General features: G+C 41.8%; 1 protein-coding gene across 1 annotated transcript in view; it reads left to right on the forward strand.

The window, feature by feature from the left end:
* Positions 1-13,755, forward strand: part of myo15ab (myosin XVAb) — a 49,543-nt gene extending 35,788 nt beyond the window's left edge. The window contains exons 54-77 of the mRNA XM_086211986.1: positions 1,239-1,354; positions 1,434-1,493; positions 2,927-3,002; positions 3,141-3,256; positions 3,424-3,542; positions 4,202-4,343; positions 4,516-4,627; positions 4,735-4,809; positions 6,928-7,133; positions 7,222-7,340; positions 7,556-7,619; positions 7,855-7,927; positions 8,120-8,193; positions 9,032-9,114; positions 9,220-9,350; positions 9,434-9,528; positions 9,809-9,886; positions 9,975-10,071; positions 10,893-11,053; positions 11,129-11,262; positions 11,660-11,793; positions 12,460-12,593; positions 12,764-12,904; positions 12,994-13,755. Coding sequence (XP_086068112.1) covers positions 1,239-1,354; positions 1,434-1,493; positions 2,927-3,002; positions 3,141-3,256; positions 3,424-3,542; positions 4,202-4,343; positions 4,516-4,627; positions 4,735-4,809; positions 6,928-7,133; positions 7,222-7,340; positions 7,556-7,619; positions 7,855-7,927; positions 8,120-8,193; positions 9,032-9,114; positions 9,220-9,350; positions 9,434-9,528; positions 9,809-9,886; positions 9,975-10,071; positions 10,893-11,053; positions 11,129-11,262; positions 11,660-11,793; positions 12,460-12,593; positions 12,764-12,904; positions 12,994-13,095 — 2,642 coding nt within the window. The 3' untranslated portion in view covers positions 13,096-13,755. The remainder of the gene's footprint in view (positions 1-1,238; positions 1,355-1,433; positions 1,494-2,926; positions 3,003-3,140; positions 3,257-3,423; positions 3,543-4,201; positions 4,344-4,515; positions 4,628-4,734; positions 4,810-6,927; positions 7,134-7,221; positions 7,341-7,555; positions 7,620-7,854; positions 7,928-8,119; positions 8,194-9,031; positions 9,115-9,219; positions 9,351-9,433; positions 9,529-9,808; positions 9,887-9,974; positions 10,072-10,892; positions 11,054-11,128; positions 11,263-11,659; positions 11,794-12,459; positions 12,594-12,763; positions 12,905-12,993) is intronic.
* The last annotated feature ends 271 nt before the right edge of the window (positions 13,756-14,026 follow it).

The raw sequence follows: 14,026 nt of genomic DNA on the forward strand, positions 1-14,026 counted from the left end.
CATTGCTGCCCTGTAGTGGAGTTCACATCGGAAAACAAAATCATTTTGTGTTGTTGTTGTTTTTTTTGTTGTAACAATATCAAGGGGCAGTAAAAATGATAAATTTGATGTGAAAAGGGATCTAACAGCCTCAGATGTGTCCAGAAACTGCATCTTAGATTTTGCTGTGATTTAATTCCTGTAAACTGATTCAATTAATCCCGCAGTAACAACATCGTGAGGCTGATTTGTGGAAGTATTAAGGGTTTGTTGTGTCTTTGCAGAAAACAACGCGATCAGCTGCACTTAGTTTTACACAATGTAAACCTTCTTCATGTATTAGGCTGCATGAGTTGTCCCAGCCTAAATGCAAATGTGACCTTGTCAACTTGATATATTAATTTGATTTTTACTGTAATCTCTCAGCTAATGTGATCAGCTAGATTTAGCCTCTCCCTTTTGACATTACAGGGTGAAAAAAAAGGTTGGTGACCACTTATGTAGCTTTAATGTTATAATTTCAATACATTTTCTACCTCGTGAAACACCTGAAAAACCCTTTAAATGGTTTTAATGTTCTGGTCAGTTTTTATTCCCTTCACAGAGCCACAAGTGGAAAAAACAGATGTGGAATGTTTCAAAGATGTTAATTTGATCTCAGAATGTGCTCAGTGTTTTTGGGGAGCTTTGCTGTTAAGGCTTTACACCCATTATGTGACAATTAGGCCATCATAGTTGTCAGCAGGGTCATTATGCAGCCTCATTGCTCCCTTTTCACCGCTTTACTGTGCTCCTGACCTTATCGCGGACGTGCCAGCTGTTATCAAGCATTCTGCTAATTGTCGTCTCACATTATCAGGCTTAATTTACATCTTCATATTTAGCGATAATGCAGCTAATTTAGTTGATAACGGTTAGATCACTGGCAAGAATATTAAGCCTGTTTGCTGGGATTTCCCAGAATCGAGAAGATGAAGAATTTAGCAGTCAAACAGAACGCCGACTCTCTCACAGCAGGCAGGCAGCAATGCAGCTGATGACGTGCAGATTCTGAAAACCTGAAAATTCGTCCTGTCATCTCATGGGTGCTTGACCCAAAAAACATTTTGATTTCTGTCAACAAGTTTTAAGCAAAAATGGAGCAACGACATAGCCCTGAAGCTCAGTGAAAAATATGCATTAGCACCCCCTTCCATGTTCACCTCACACTTGTCTAAATAAAGGTGAAACTAAAATGGAACGTGACCTATTTGATGCAGTTTCACGAGAGCTCCCAGTAGAGACGGAGACCATCCAGACGCAGCTGCATCAGAGCACCAACCAGGAACACTACACCTACACCAACATTCCCTGGAGACTCTACCTCAGGAAAGAGGTGCACACACACACTTACACAAAAGGTACACTGTCAAAACAGTTTTATTCTACATTGATTTTCTGTTATTCTGTTCCAGGTTTTTTATCCCAAAGACATCTTCAACAACCCGCTGGTGCTGGAGCTCATTTTCAAACAGGTGACTTAAAACATAAATGAGAGAGGTCCTGATTACGAGACACCAAATGATGAATGGGTTTAAACCCTATTTCCCTTTTTGTGATCCCGAATCATTGGCAATAATAGACTCAGGAGGACAAGGGTTGATCCAGGCACTCAGAGGAGTCAAGGGAAAGAAAATAAAGTTAAAATGCCTTCATCCAAATGTGGCTTTATCCCAACTGACAATGCCAATAGGGGCGCTGACCATCACAAAACCATGAGAAGCTAGATGGCATCCAGAAAATGTCGAACCCTCAAATTCCACTGAAAACATCACATGCTTGGCGTAGATTATAATAAAGAATATCGTTGGTGAATGGGCGGCATGGTGATGCAGTGGCAGCACAGTCGCCTCACAGCAAGAAGGTTCTGGGCTTGAGCCCTGGCTGGAGCACGGGGTCTTTCTGTGTGGAGTCTGCATGTTTTCCCTGTGCCTGTGTGGGTTCTCTCTGGTACTCCAGCTTCTTCCCACAGTCCAAAGACATTAAGAGGGGACGAGGCTGATCCAGAGTCTAAATCAGGGGTGCCAAACTGATGCAGTAAAGGGCCATATGGCACCCCCCCAGTTTGGCACCCCTGCTCTAAATTCACCGTAGGTGTGACTGTGAGTGTGAATGGTTGTCTGTCTGTATGTGTTGGCCCTGCCATGGACTGGTGACCCGTCCAGGGTGAACCCCGCCTCTTCTAATACATAGATTCTGTTCTGATTAACAGTGTTTTCTTTTGGGCCCAATTATATTTCCCTCCTATAACTTTTTAAATGCCTGCATCAACCCATCTCTTTCTGCAATAAATGTATTTATTTGTTACACGTGATCATTTTTTTTAACTTAATACTAAAAGGAGTAGTTCCTAGGAGTTGTTCAAGTCTTCACATAAAATAGGTTTATTGGCTTAATGTCTGTCTACTTAATTAAGCTACAGCCAGCAGCTGGCCAGCTTAGTGGCACAACATTAATAAAATTATCCTTCCAGAACTCTTAAAACCACAAATGAACACATACTGCATAGTCTATTTAATCCATAAAAACAAAATGTCAAAATTCACCATTTTATTGAGTGTTATGAGATGGCATTTAGGAGCAGACACTTCCTGAGTCTACTGGTTGGCTCACAAAAGCTCAGAGACAGAAAATAGTGAAGGCGTGTTCTTACGGCTACGGGGAGAAACATCCAGTCTGGATTTTTGTTGAAATCACAGCTGCTGACAATAACTTCATATTTCTCACTCAGATTTGAGTTCCTTTGATCTTCTCGTCTGATTATCCACCAGAAAACATGTTTTTCTTTAAATTGATCTATCAGTTGTTTCACCTTTTCACCTCTTATTTATTTACATGACAACATATCGCAGATAGATCAGATCAAATACAATTATTTCTAAATGTCTCTCTAACTACTCTTCTCCAGATCGTGAACGACACCCTGTCAGAGGCATGTGTTCGCATCACCCGAGATGAAAGGCAGAAAATGAAAGCTCTGTTCGGTAGTCTGTCTGTTCTTCCCTCAAACATTTCTTCTGCCGTATGTTCTAATCTTAACACATCTTTGAGGTTCATGAGTTCATGTGTGCTTGTGTGTGTGTGCGCGCGTGTGTGTGTGTGTGTGTGACTGTGAATGACAGCCAAACATGGGGTTGAACAGAATATGGATCCAGTAGATGAACATGTGAAGAAAACCATCGTCATGGCAGCTCGGGAAACATGGGAAATATACTTCTCTCGACTTTTCCCTGCATCGGTGAGGGCGGTAAATCCTTGGAGGGAAATAATTACTATGTTGTTGCTTTATTTTTTATCAAACCTCTTTGTGTGTGTTTGTGTGTGTTTGTGTGTGTGTGTGTGTGTGTGTGTGTGTGTGTGTGTGTGTGTGTGTGTGTGTGTGTGTGTGTGTTTGGGTGTGTGCAGGGTAGCGTTGGAACAGGTGTGCAGGTTTTGTCAGTGTCCCACAGTGGCATTAAGCTGTTGAAGACTGTAAAGAGCAGCGCTGCAGCTCCCGACTATTTCAGAGTTCTGCGACCGTACACGTATGTTTTTGCTCTCCTAATACTCACTCACTAGAAAACCAGTTAACATAATGCAGATAGTCAGTTGAGTCACATGAAAGTCCAGTATACACTGTTCTTTCCCTCAGTTTTTGGGCTCTACCAACTCCTGACTCCTGACCAACTCCGGTCTGGCACTTCGGCTGCTAAAGGGAGGTTTTGGTTTAGTTTTTTTTCATGTGCTCCAGTGACACCTGTAGCCCGATTTTTTTGAGCCCTATTGAAGCAATTTATGGTAGCAGGCATTTGGTGGTTGGCATTATGTGCGCGCCCTGCTTTTGGGGCACGTTCAGCTTAATTTTGGTATTAAGGGTGCAGTCAGAGTCATTAGACTCCTAAGTATTCATAAGTTTGTTTTGGGTGTGACGTCACTCAAATCAGTCCCTTACGTTTTTTTACTCTTTCCAATTCCTACCATGATCAATGATTCTGTTGTGTCTGAAATTCCACGTTGTGATTGACTTTTTGTTTAATGAAATCCTGAAGGTCCAGCTGTTATTCTCCCTCATGGAAATTGTATGTTTAGTGGAGCTCTGCAGCTAAAACTGTGAACATGAATATGTGGAAAAAAGCCCAAGTTAAATATGCCCTTAAATACAATAGATTAGTGTGTGCCTGTGTTTTTTTGTTTTTGTTTTTAGCTATGCGGACATCCTCTTTGTGACCATCCCCTCTGAGAACATGCTGGAGTTCAACCTGACCAATGAGAAGCTGATCCTGTTCTCAGCTAAGGCGCCACAAGTCAAACACCTCATAGACACCTTCATCAATGAGATCAAAAAGGTACAGGAGTTTATAGAACCTCAGTTTCAAGAAGCAACTCATTGAAAAGTTAAATTAATTGCCCAAACTGACTCAAAGTTTAACAATAAAAACATACCTACATTTAAAAGGTAAATTCTCTCTGTACAATTGAATCATCATTGGAAAATTTGGGAATATTTTCACCCGTCAGGACTCAGACTACGTGATAGCAGAGCGCAACTTTGTGACAGAGGACCACTCGATGCTCAGGTTCCACAAAGGTGACGTCATTAGGCTGCAAGTTCTGGACGGACTACAGAAGGGTGAGACCCTGTTGCTACTAATGTAGTGAAAACTTGGAGATTTTGAGTCTGTGATCAAGGAGTGGGTTTACTTTTGTGTGTGTGTTTTTGTTGTGTGTATCGACCAGGTTACAGCTACGGGTGTGTGGTGAGGAAGAAGGTGGTGTATTTGGAGGAGCTGAAGCGAGACACTCAAGACTTCGGTGCGTGTTTATTCAGTCTTTGTTTTCTTATCAACCTCCTGTTTCAGCACTTGAAAGCAGCTTTTATCTACTGTATATGTTACATCCCCACCCAGTTTCAGGTAAAGACAATGTCCAAGCCCAACTTGGCACCTATTCAGACTGACATCGTTATAAAGATATACCAACCTGGACTGTGTCTGTGTGTCCCGGAGCTGTAATTGAGTTTTACGCTACAGGAAAAGAGGTTCAGTGATACTGACAGTGCCCTCGGCACTCTTTAAATAAAATATTGTAGCTGAAAATTATTTTTCAGATGGGAGATTGGGAAGCAATTTAAAAAATATTGATTTATGTTGTTTCTCGAGGACACAAAAGATGAGATGGGAAGGAGAAGAAGTCCCATCAAATAGATGGCAGACCCAAATTACTGTGTGCCTGTGCACGTATTTGTCATTCATCATTATGGAGTTATTGTTTCTCCCCTGAAAATGGCGACTCCTTAGATGCCATAAATACATATTATGTTTGCAGACAATGACTTTAAAAAGCATTTAGTATCTGTCATCATTTATGTTTGAACAAGTCTACAGGTATTAATCTTGATAAAATTCAACATGGCTAAATCTAAGCAGTATGAGATGCGACATTTGTAATAGATGGTGTGTGTGTGAGTGTGTGTTTAGATGATGTTCTGGTGAATTAAGCATCTGCCTCTCTCAAGATATTTAAGCACTTGGGGCCACTTGAGTGTAGAATAACACAAATCTGACAAACTACAACAATATCAAGTTGTTCTGGCTACAGACTCGGCAATATCATTAGTCATCTGGAGTTGTGTTGGCATCAGGTAGAAATTGTCAACTTGATACACACTGTTTCCAGTCTGACGGCCATCGCTCTCACTGAAGTCGGGGGGGGGGGGGTATAATTTCAACAAGGGATCTCCAGAGATCAGCATATCAAACTGAATCTCACTTTAAAGTTGACACTGATACAGAGAGTTTTAATGGAGCCAATAAAGTACAAATAAATTATGCTGTTGGCCCATTATGAGAATACAGTCTTGACAGCAGCCTGGTCCCCAAAACGTGTTTATTAGATCCACGGTTGTTCAGCTGATAAACCACAGTTTCCTGTCACGATACCAAAGGAATCAGTCGTCTCTGAGGAATTGATGAATTTAAATGTTTTGACCATGTTTTTGTGGCTACGTGATCAATGTAAAACACACAATTTTATCCATGTTTAGCCTTCATTAACTCCACAACAAGCGGCTCACCAGTCTGTAAATGTTCCATGATGTCACCTGTTTGTTTGATGCAGAACAGGTGGGTTACAGTTGGTTCAGCAATGTTTTTGCAAAAAAACAGATGCTTGTTACAGCTGTAATTGGACTTGATGAGCTCTAACCTTAATCTAAAGGGTAGTTAGGACATGAAACAAAAAACAAAACTAAAAACAGAAGACGCTTAAGTCCTTATGGCCACAGGATGGGGCGAAATCTGCGTCATGATAGTATGGTTTTTTCAACATTAAGTGGAAACTGTTCAGAATGTCTGTCACCTCTCTGACATTTATACACATCAGCAAGAGAGTTTCACTCCTCCGAGATGCAACCAGTCCAACAGTAAAAGACCTCCTGCTTACAAATAGTGGAACAGAAGTGAGCCAGATTTGAAATGCACATCTCAGAGACCTTGTGGACTCAAAAACTGACACAAACCAGAACGGCAGCGGATTTTCTCCTGCAAATGCGTCAGAGTCCAATGCTGCAGACTTTTGAAGCAATCTTCTCTGTTGTGCTGAGAGGGAGTAATTATCAGCAGTTGTTTTTTTCCATAACCTCTCACATCACACACACTTGAATAACATTCAGCAACACTGAGGATGAGTCTCCAGTGAGTCTGTCAGTCCTCTCAGAGTGTGTAATTACATTAAAGGCTACATTATATGGGGAATTAAGTCTTGTGAATTAGAATTGTGAATTATAATAAAAAAAGGGACATGGATAAGAATGTGATCCATTAAACTGAGGAGCTGACAGCTGTTGGAGGGGAGTGTGTTATTGACACTAAGATCTGTATAATTGGATGATGTAATCGATGTGCTCCGTGTGCTCATACGTCTGTGTGACAGGTTGGAAGTTTGGTGCCGTGTTTGGCCGCTCTGGCGCGTTCCCGGCAGAGTGCGTCCACCCTGTCGCTCCTCCTGACTTCCTGTCCCTGCCTCTGGATCGCATGGCGGAGCCTCGAGGTGGGGCAGGACAGTTTGCTGCATCGTCAGCTGTGGCTGTTGCGGTGGCGTCCACCATGGCTGCACATGAGATCGATCAAACCATTGAGGTACGCAGGCATAGACAACCGCATCTACAGTCCTGCCTGTTTATTTGAACTGAGCGTCAAGTTGATTCCTTCAATCTCTGTCTTTCAGAATATTTGTCTTGACGGCATTGCTGATGGAGATCTGGATGAGAGGGTGCTACAGGACAGTAAATATGACATGTTGGAGTTTGCCAAGAAGTACTTCAGGCAGGGAACCAGCAGGAAGGGGTGAGGTTTCAGTCAGCACCATCAGACCCGTAGCAAACAGGACACTGACAGTGTCTGATTGGCACAATGTCCTTTAAAGACACCTTGTTGCTTATTCATGTTGTCCTTTTGTTTAAGTAGATTCAGAATTTGTACTTGTGAAATTGCCTTGTTTACTTTATTAAGTTATGGAGTGGACAGTTGTCTCAGAGCTGTGATGATTGTTGCTCTCACAGAGATTCCCTGAAGAGCAAGAGCAGAGACACCAGGGAACCTGCTGAGATGATCAGGTTCTCCAAGGTGCCGTCCTTCTTCATCAGTCATTTCTGGCAACATATTTGTTTACACATTATGAATTTTATATGAAAAAATGTTGAGGAGATTGGAAGAAACATCCTTAGTTCTGCAAGACGGATTTATACTTGACTTTTGAGATTTTGAGTTTCTCAAAAAGAGTTACTTTTATAGTATTTTGTAGCTTTAGAGTGAAGCCAGTTAATATTAGACCTGTTTTGTGTGTTTTTCTCCTTTGCAGACTCCCCTGACTGAGTCTCTGATAGAGTTTACTGACCCATCTATGAACAGAGTGGCAACTGATCTCTTCCTGTGTACGTTCTCACCTTCTCTCATCAGTCCTCTAATTACATCATCTCATTACATTACTCTTATTACAGATGGACTCTAAATACTATTGTGGGAAAATGAGACAAGTGTTTTTTTTACAGAGTCTGCTAGACTTGAATAGTGTTGATGTGTGTGCACCTGTTTACACATTTGTCCCGGCTGTCTAATCTGTGTAGCGGTGATGCGTTTCATGGGTGACGCTCCTCCCAGGGGATTGACAGAGCAAGAAGTGGTCAGCACTTTCCTCAAGGTAAACACACACACACACACACACACACACACACACACACACACACACACACACACACACACACAAACTCACACATATTCGTGTGCAAACACACACATATACTTCTGTCAATTTTGGAGTATTTATACTTTAGACTTAAATTCATTTCCTGGAGACATATCCTCATTACTACTTTCCTAACCCTAAACCTTCTTCATATTATTGTTATTAATGGTGTTGATTTTTAAAAAGGAATATAAACCTTTGAATACTACACTACTTTTATTTGAACTTTTGTTTTACTCAAATAAAAAAATTGACCTAAATACTTTACCTGGACCCCGCGACCCTTTACAGGATAAGCAGAAGAAAATGGATGGATGGACTTTGCCTGGAGTAATGTTTGACTGGGAGAATTTACTGTGACTCAAGTACTGGAGTTGGAGCTCCACCACTGGTTATGTATAGTTGTTTTTGGGGGCTGTTGATTGGACAGTTTCTAAGCTCTGTACATTCTTTTTATGAGACTGGAGAACTCCGGATAATGTTGCCTGTGCATTGCCTTTGGCACCTCATCCCACATGCTCCGTCAGTGGACGAGGCAGGCGGTGTCCTCGAGATACTAACTAACCAACTGACAAACACGAACTTTGTCCACTTATCCAAAAATCAACGTTTTATCAGTTGGGAACACAGCTTTTGTCCCCAGTTGCACACGCCGTCTGCAATTATCAGGTGTTAAGTCTGCTTTGTGTCCCTAAAAGTAGCTTAAGCTAAGCTTATGCACACAGACAGATTTATATGTTTTTTTTTACTGTTTGACAATTTGTGTGTGTGTGTGTGTGTGTCCTCCCCTCAGCTGATAGGAGAGTTCACCTTGATGAGGGATGAGGCTTACTGCCAAGTTGTCAAACAGCTTACCGCTAACGCCAGCTCCAAGCCGTGAGTCTGGCCACGCGTTACAACATACAAACAACAAACAAACACAAACAATGACCCTGCATCTCCTACCAGCCTGTGATTCCGTGTGACTCTTGTGTCGTGTAGTGACAGTTGCCAACGAGGCTGGAGGCTGCTCTACATCCTAACTGCTTTCCATCGCTGTTCTGAAGTCCTCAAGCCCTTCCTGCTCAAATACCTGCAGCAGGCCTCTCGCAGCGCTGGGACACAGTATCAGGGTAAAAGCACAGTCACCAGAATAATATCTGCTGTACACAGTAACAAAGCCACCAGCATGTAATATTATCTTTGCTTTTGTTAGGTATAGCTAAAGCGTGCGAGCACAACCTGAAGAAGACGTTCCAGTATGGTGGCCGCATTGTTCCACCCAATAGCATGGAGCTGAAGGCTATGATGGTCAGTGTCTGCTTTCATTAAGCTGCAGTCAGAACGATCAGATCTAAACTAGAAGTGAAAGCGCAGACATCTGCCAAGGCCAGTAACCCACTCTAATTTAATGATTTAATTAAATACGGCATTCATTCTTAAAGAAAGATTGAAAAGTGCATAAATACTGAAGTTCTACTTGAGTCAGTTACTTAGTTGTATTCTGTGTGTGTGTGTGTGTGTGTTAGATGTGTTAAAAGCCTGTAAAAATCGGTATGTACTGTATAAGTGTGTATTTGTGTTTCCTCAGGCGGGACGAAGTTCAAAACGTCAGCTGTTTCTCTTTCCTGGAGGCATTGAACGACACATGAAAATCAAAACTTGCTCTGTGAGTGTTGTGAGTTCATCGTTACTGATGCGTATGGAGGTGAGGAGGCTGTGAGGAAATGATCTGCGCTGACTTTACTTTTTTCCAGGTTTCTGTGGAAGTCATCGAGGAACTCTGTTATGAGATGGGAGTGCACAGATTGGAAGCCATGGAGGAATACGCCATATTTGTAGTCACCAATAGAGGTGTGTTTACAGACGTAGTGTCCTCTTCTCTTTCCCCTTTGTTATGACTGAATCAGTGGCGAACAAAAACTGATTAGTTGAGATTGTTAAATGGTCCAGTCGGCCGATTGGTGAGTCACAGCTGAGCCTCAAGTCCCTTTTTATCTGAGAGTCACAGCAAATAGCCAGCTACATCTCCACCAGCGATTCCTAGCTTCAGCTTCTTCCGTCCAGTCAGAAGTTTTAATTCCCAAAAGTTTAAAAGAAAGTGCTTAAGGAACCACGTGGAACCAGTTCATTTAATCCCTGCTCATTGCTGCTCTTCTTCTGCTGAGTCCTGATTAGTAGGACTTTGAGTCCTTTTTTTGGTTTGTTTTTTTGCTTCTGTTTTCACTATGACAGTCGTGCTGTTGTCAGTATTGTTGTCCCCAGTAATAACAGTACTTATTCTCCCTCTGTTATCTGAAGCTATAGACGTGGCAGTCGAGTGTGTTGATGTTCATGCAGACATGATGCACAAATTGTAGCGACCACAATTACATACATGAATAAATACCAGGCCGCTGGGGGCGAGAGATAATTTTATTCCTTGAAACACACATTGATGTTTTTACCAGCTTTCGCAGAAAATCTCTCCACATGATAACAGCTGACAGCTGCTCTTGCGTTTGTGCTGTTGAGAAACAGCTGCTCTCTCAAAATGTGGCAGTAGACGTATTGTAAGACTTCCCAGGGAGAGTTTATGCTCATGGTTTGTACTCCATTGTAAATTGTTTATTTTTTATATTTAGCAATATTGTTCTACTGTGATATGTAATAAATCTGTGAGTCTGGGTGTCCAGGCCAGAATGTGCGTCCTCTGAACAAGCACGAGCACATCCTGGATGTCGCAACAGAGGCGGAAGTAGTCGACGCCAACTACAGTTTCTGGTTCAGACGGGTCGTCTGGACTCAACCGCTCAAATTTGACAATGAGCTTTATGTCGCCATGCACTATAACCAGGTAGGACAGGTGACAGGTAGAGGATCTGTAGCGCTCAATGCATGTGTACCTAACTGTGTTTGTGGGTCCACCTAGATCCTGCCGGACTACCGTAAAGGCCTGCTTAATGTACTTCCGCAAGGAAAAGTGAGCGATCAGCAGTTTCACCAGATCTCCAAACTTTCAGCTTTGCAGCACCGAGCCAAAGACATCATCTTCATCCCCAGCATGTGAGAAAACAGTCGCCATGAAAAAGGGCTCTTTCTAATCAACTACACAGCAGAATGTTGGAGGATGTAGCCTCCAGTTTTAAACACTTTCATAATCTTATCATAGCTGTTCATGACATTTTACAGTTGTGTGTGAAGTAGAGCGAATTCAAATCATACCAAGAAGGAAAACTAGTTGAAAAGCCCAGAATTCACTGCAAACACTAGTGTTCAAGGGGCAAGACTCCCTTATCTTTCTCCTCTGGTATCGGTCTCTCTTCCCTCCTGCATAGAAGCGACAGCAGACCAGAACAGCTCACTGAGTTGTGGAAAATCATTTTGAGAAACGTTGGAAATCCTCGAGTGAGACAGGCTTCTGTTTATCTTAGATTCTGTTTCTTCTCCCGCTCTCCTCCAGACATGAACTGTCGGAGTATATCGCCACGCCTCTCTTCAAAAAGCAGCCACCGCAGCAGTGGGTTACCATGGTGACGCAGCACATGCAGCAAGTGCAGACCTTGAGTTCGCACCAGGCCAGGGCACAGTTTCTGGGTAAGATCCCTTTTTAATGTTCAGAAGCACAGCAGTCAGTTTGAGATAATATTTTCTCTATGCGTGTATCAGTTTTACCCTCTATTAGAGCAAACCCCTGTTGCGTAAAGTTGTATGTTATGATATTGTGACACTTTGAGGAAATTGTTTTTGTGTAATCCAGCAAATTAAATGCATGACAAATCAAATGATTGTCACATAAAAAAATTACCTTTTGCCATAAAAATGGCCCCCTAGGTGAAACACAGGTTTGCCCTCAACAGACTGAATTAACCCTGGATGTTGAAGTGAAAATTACCAAAATAAAAGCTGTACAGCAAGAGCTCTGCTCCTTACACATTGTTTGTTTAGCTTATTTTCCTTGAAATTTTTATCACAACATTTTATTCTAATAAAAAAAAATGCCCTCTGCTATTCGGATACTCCATTACCATACATTTTTTATCATTTGTTCCATAAAAAAAACAATTATTTTAAAAATATTTTTACCTCATTTGAGAAACGTTTGTATTCAAATACCGGCTCATATAACATACGACTCCAGAGCCACAGAAAACATCTCACTGCCTGTGATAATATCAGGTTTGTTCACCCTATTTAGGTGTCAACTCCTCCTGTGTTTGTGCGTGTGTGTGTGTGTGTGTGTGTGTGTGTGTGTGTTTGTAGGGCTGGTCAGTGCCTTCCCCATGTTCGGCTCCTCCTTCTTCTACGTCCACAGCAGCAGCTCTACCAACTTTTACACCCCCTGTATTGTTGCTGTCAATCAAAATGGTCTCCACTTCCTGCACAAAAACACACATGTGAGGAGTCACACACACGCACACACACACACACACACACACACACACACACACACACACACATTCATGCATCGTGACTCAGCTCATTGTGACTGACACATGAGCCCACATCCAGAGTTTCTTCAGTTCATAGAAGTAGTGTTTTATAATGTTTGGGCTGTGTGGCTCAGGAGCTGATGGCAGTGGTCCCCCTGGTGGAGGTTCAGTCCAGCCGCACCCAAAGGCCCACTGTTGGAACCAGTTATCCCTATGTTGACCTCACCCTGGGGGACACAAACACACAGCGGGTCGTTCAGCTGCAGCTAGAGCAGGTATTACGCAAATGCACACATAAGAGGCCACACGTGATCATTTTCAGTGAGACTGCAGTCTGTCTAACGCTGGCGGCGTTTGTCCTCAGGGCCTGGAGCTGTGTCGAGTCATCGCCATGCAGGTGGAAAACATGATGCTGGTGCGAGAGAAGAGGCTCACCCTGCCACCCAGTGAAATTACCATGTTATAACACATGCTAATTCCTCCCTAAATATGTTAAATTCATATGCTACCTCTACTTACCTCCAGGTGTTTGTTGTGTGTAGCTCATACACACACTGATATCATATGTGAATGCATAAGCACCGCATTGACTTAATTTTTATACTGTTATAAAACAGGGCAACCCACAGGCAATGTGAAGTCAATATTTATTGATATTTCTGGACAGGATGAGTCTTGAAAGTTGCACTTATGACTGTGGATGAAAGGATGAAGATGTTTTATCTGCACAGAAGCTGTTAATGAGCAGCAGGGAAGGCCTGTGCCTCGTCATTGCAGTGTTTTATAACTGAATTCTTACTTGTTTTTTTAATTTTTGTATCCATATTGTGGACTGTATACTTGACCTGACTTGTAATTTTCAACTTATTTATTTTGTAAAAAATATTTTATCAAAATAAGTTCAGCGATAAATACTTACGCAAGTTTTTTTTTTTTTTTATCAGTGCCTTAAGGACAACAGTAAAACTAAAGTATCAGCGTGAAATGGTAGAATGTTTAGGTAGGAAATTATTTACTCCCCCATTGATTCACTCATCAGTTAATCAGTAAAAAGACTAATAATCTGATCGATACAAGAATGTTAAATCTGCAATGTTTTTCCACACAAATAATAAAGTAACTTTTTCAGCATCTTTTACAGTGTTAAGCCATTTTAATGTGTCAGCCTGAAACCTCTCAGTCGCCATGGATACTTTTTAAACAGTCGATTATTCATTTTTAGATGAATCTCACATTTTGTGTCAATTAAATATTAAAATACGTTTTCTCTTAAGTGATAAAGCGAGGACAGCAAACAATCTTTGTTTCGGAGTAACCGAAGCGGCAAATGTCCCTGAGAAATTACTGAAAAGAAGAACATTACTGCTGTCTTTTTTTTTTTTGTTCATTCAGACGAC

Source organism: Aulostomus chinensis, chromosome 8 (assembly GCF_037954235.1).
Source record: "Aulostomus chinensis isolate RoL2024-O1b breed Wild chromosome 8, RoL_Achi_v1.0, whole genome shotgun sequence".
Lineage (NCBI taxonomy): Eukaryota > Metazoa > Chordata > Actinopteri > Syngnathiformes > Aulostomidae > Aulostomus > Aulostomus chinensis.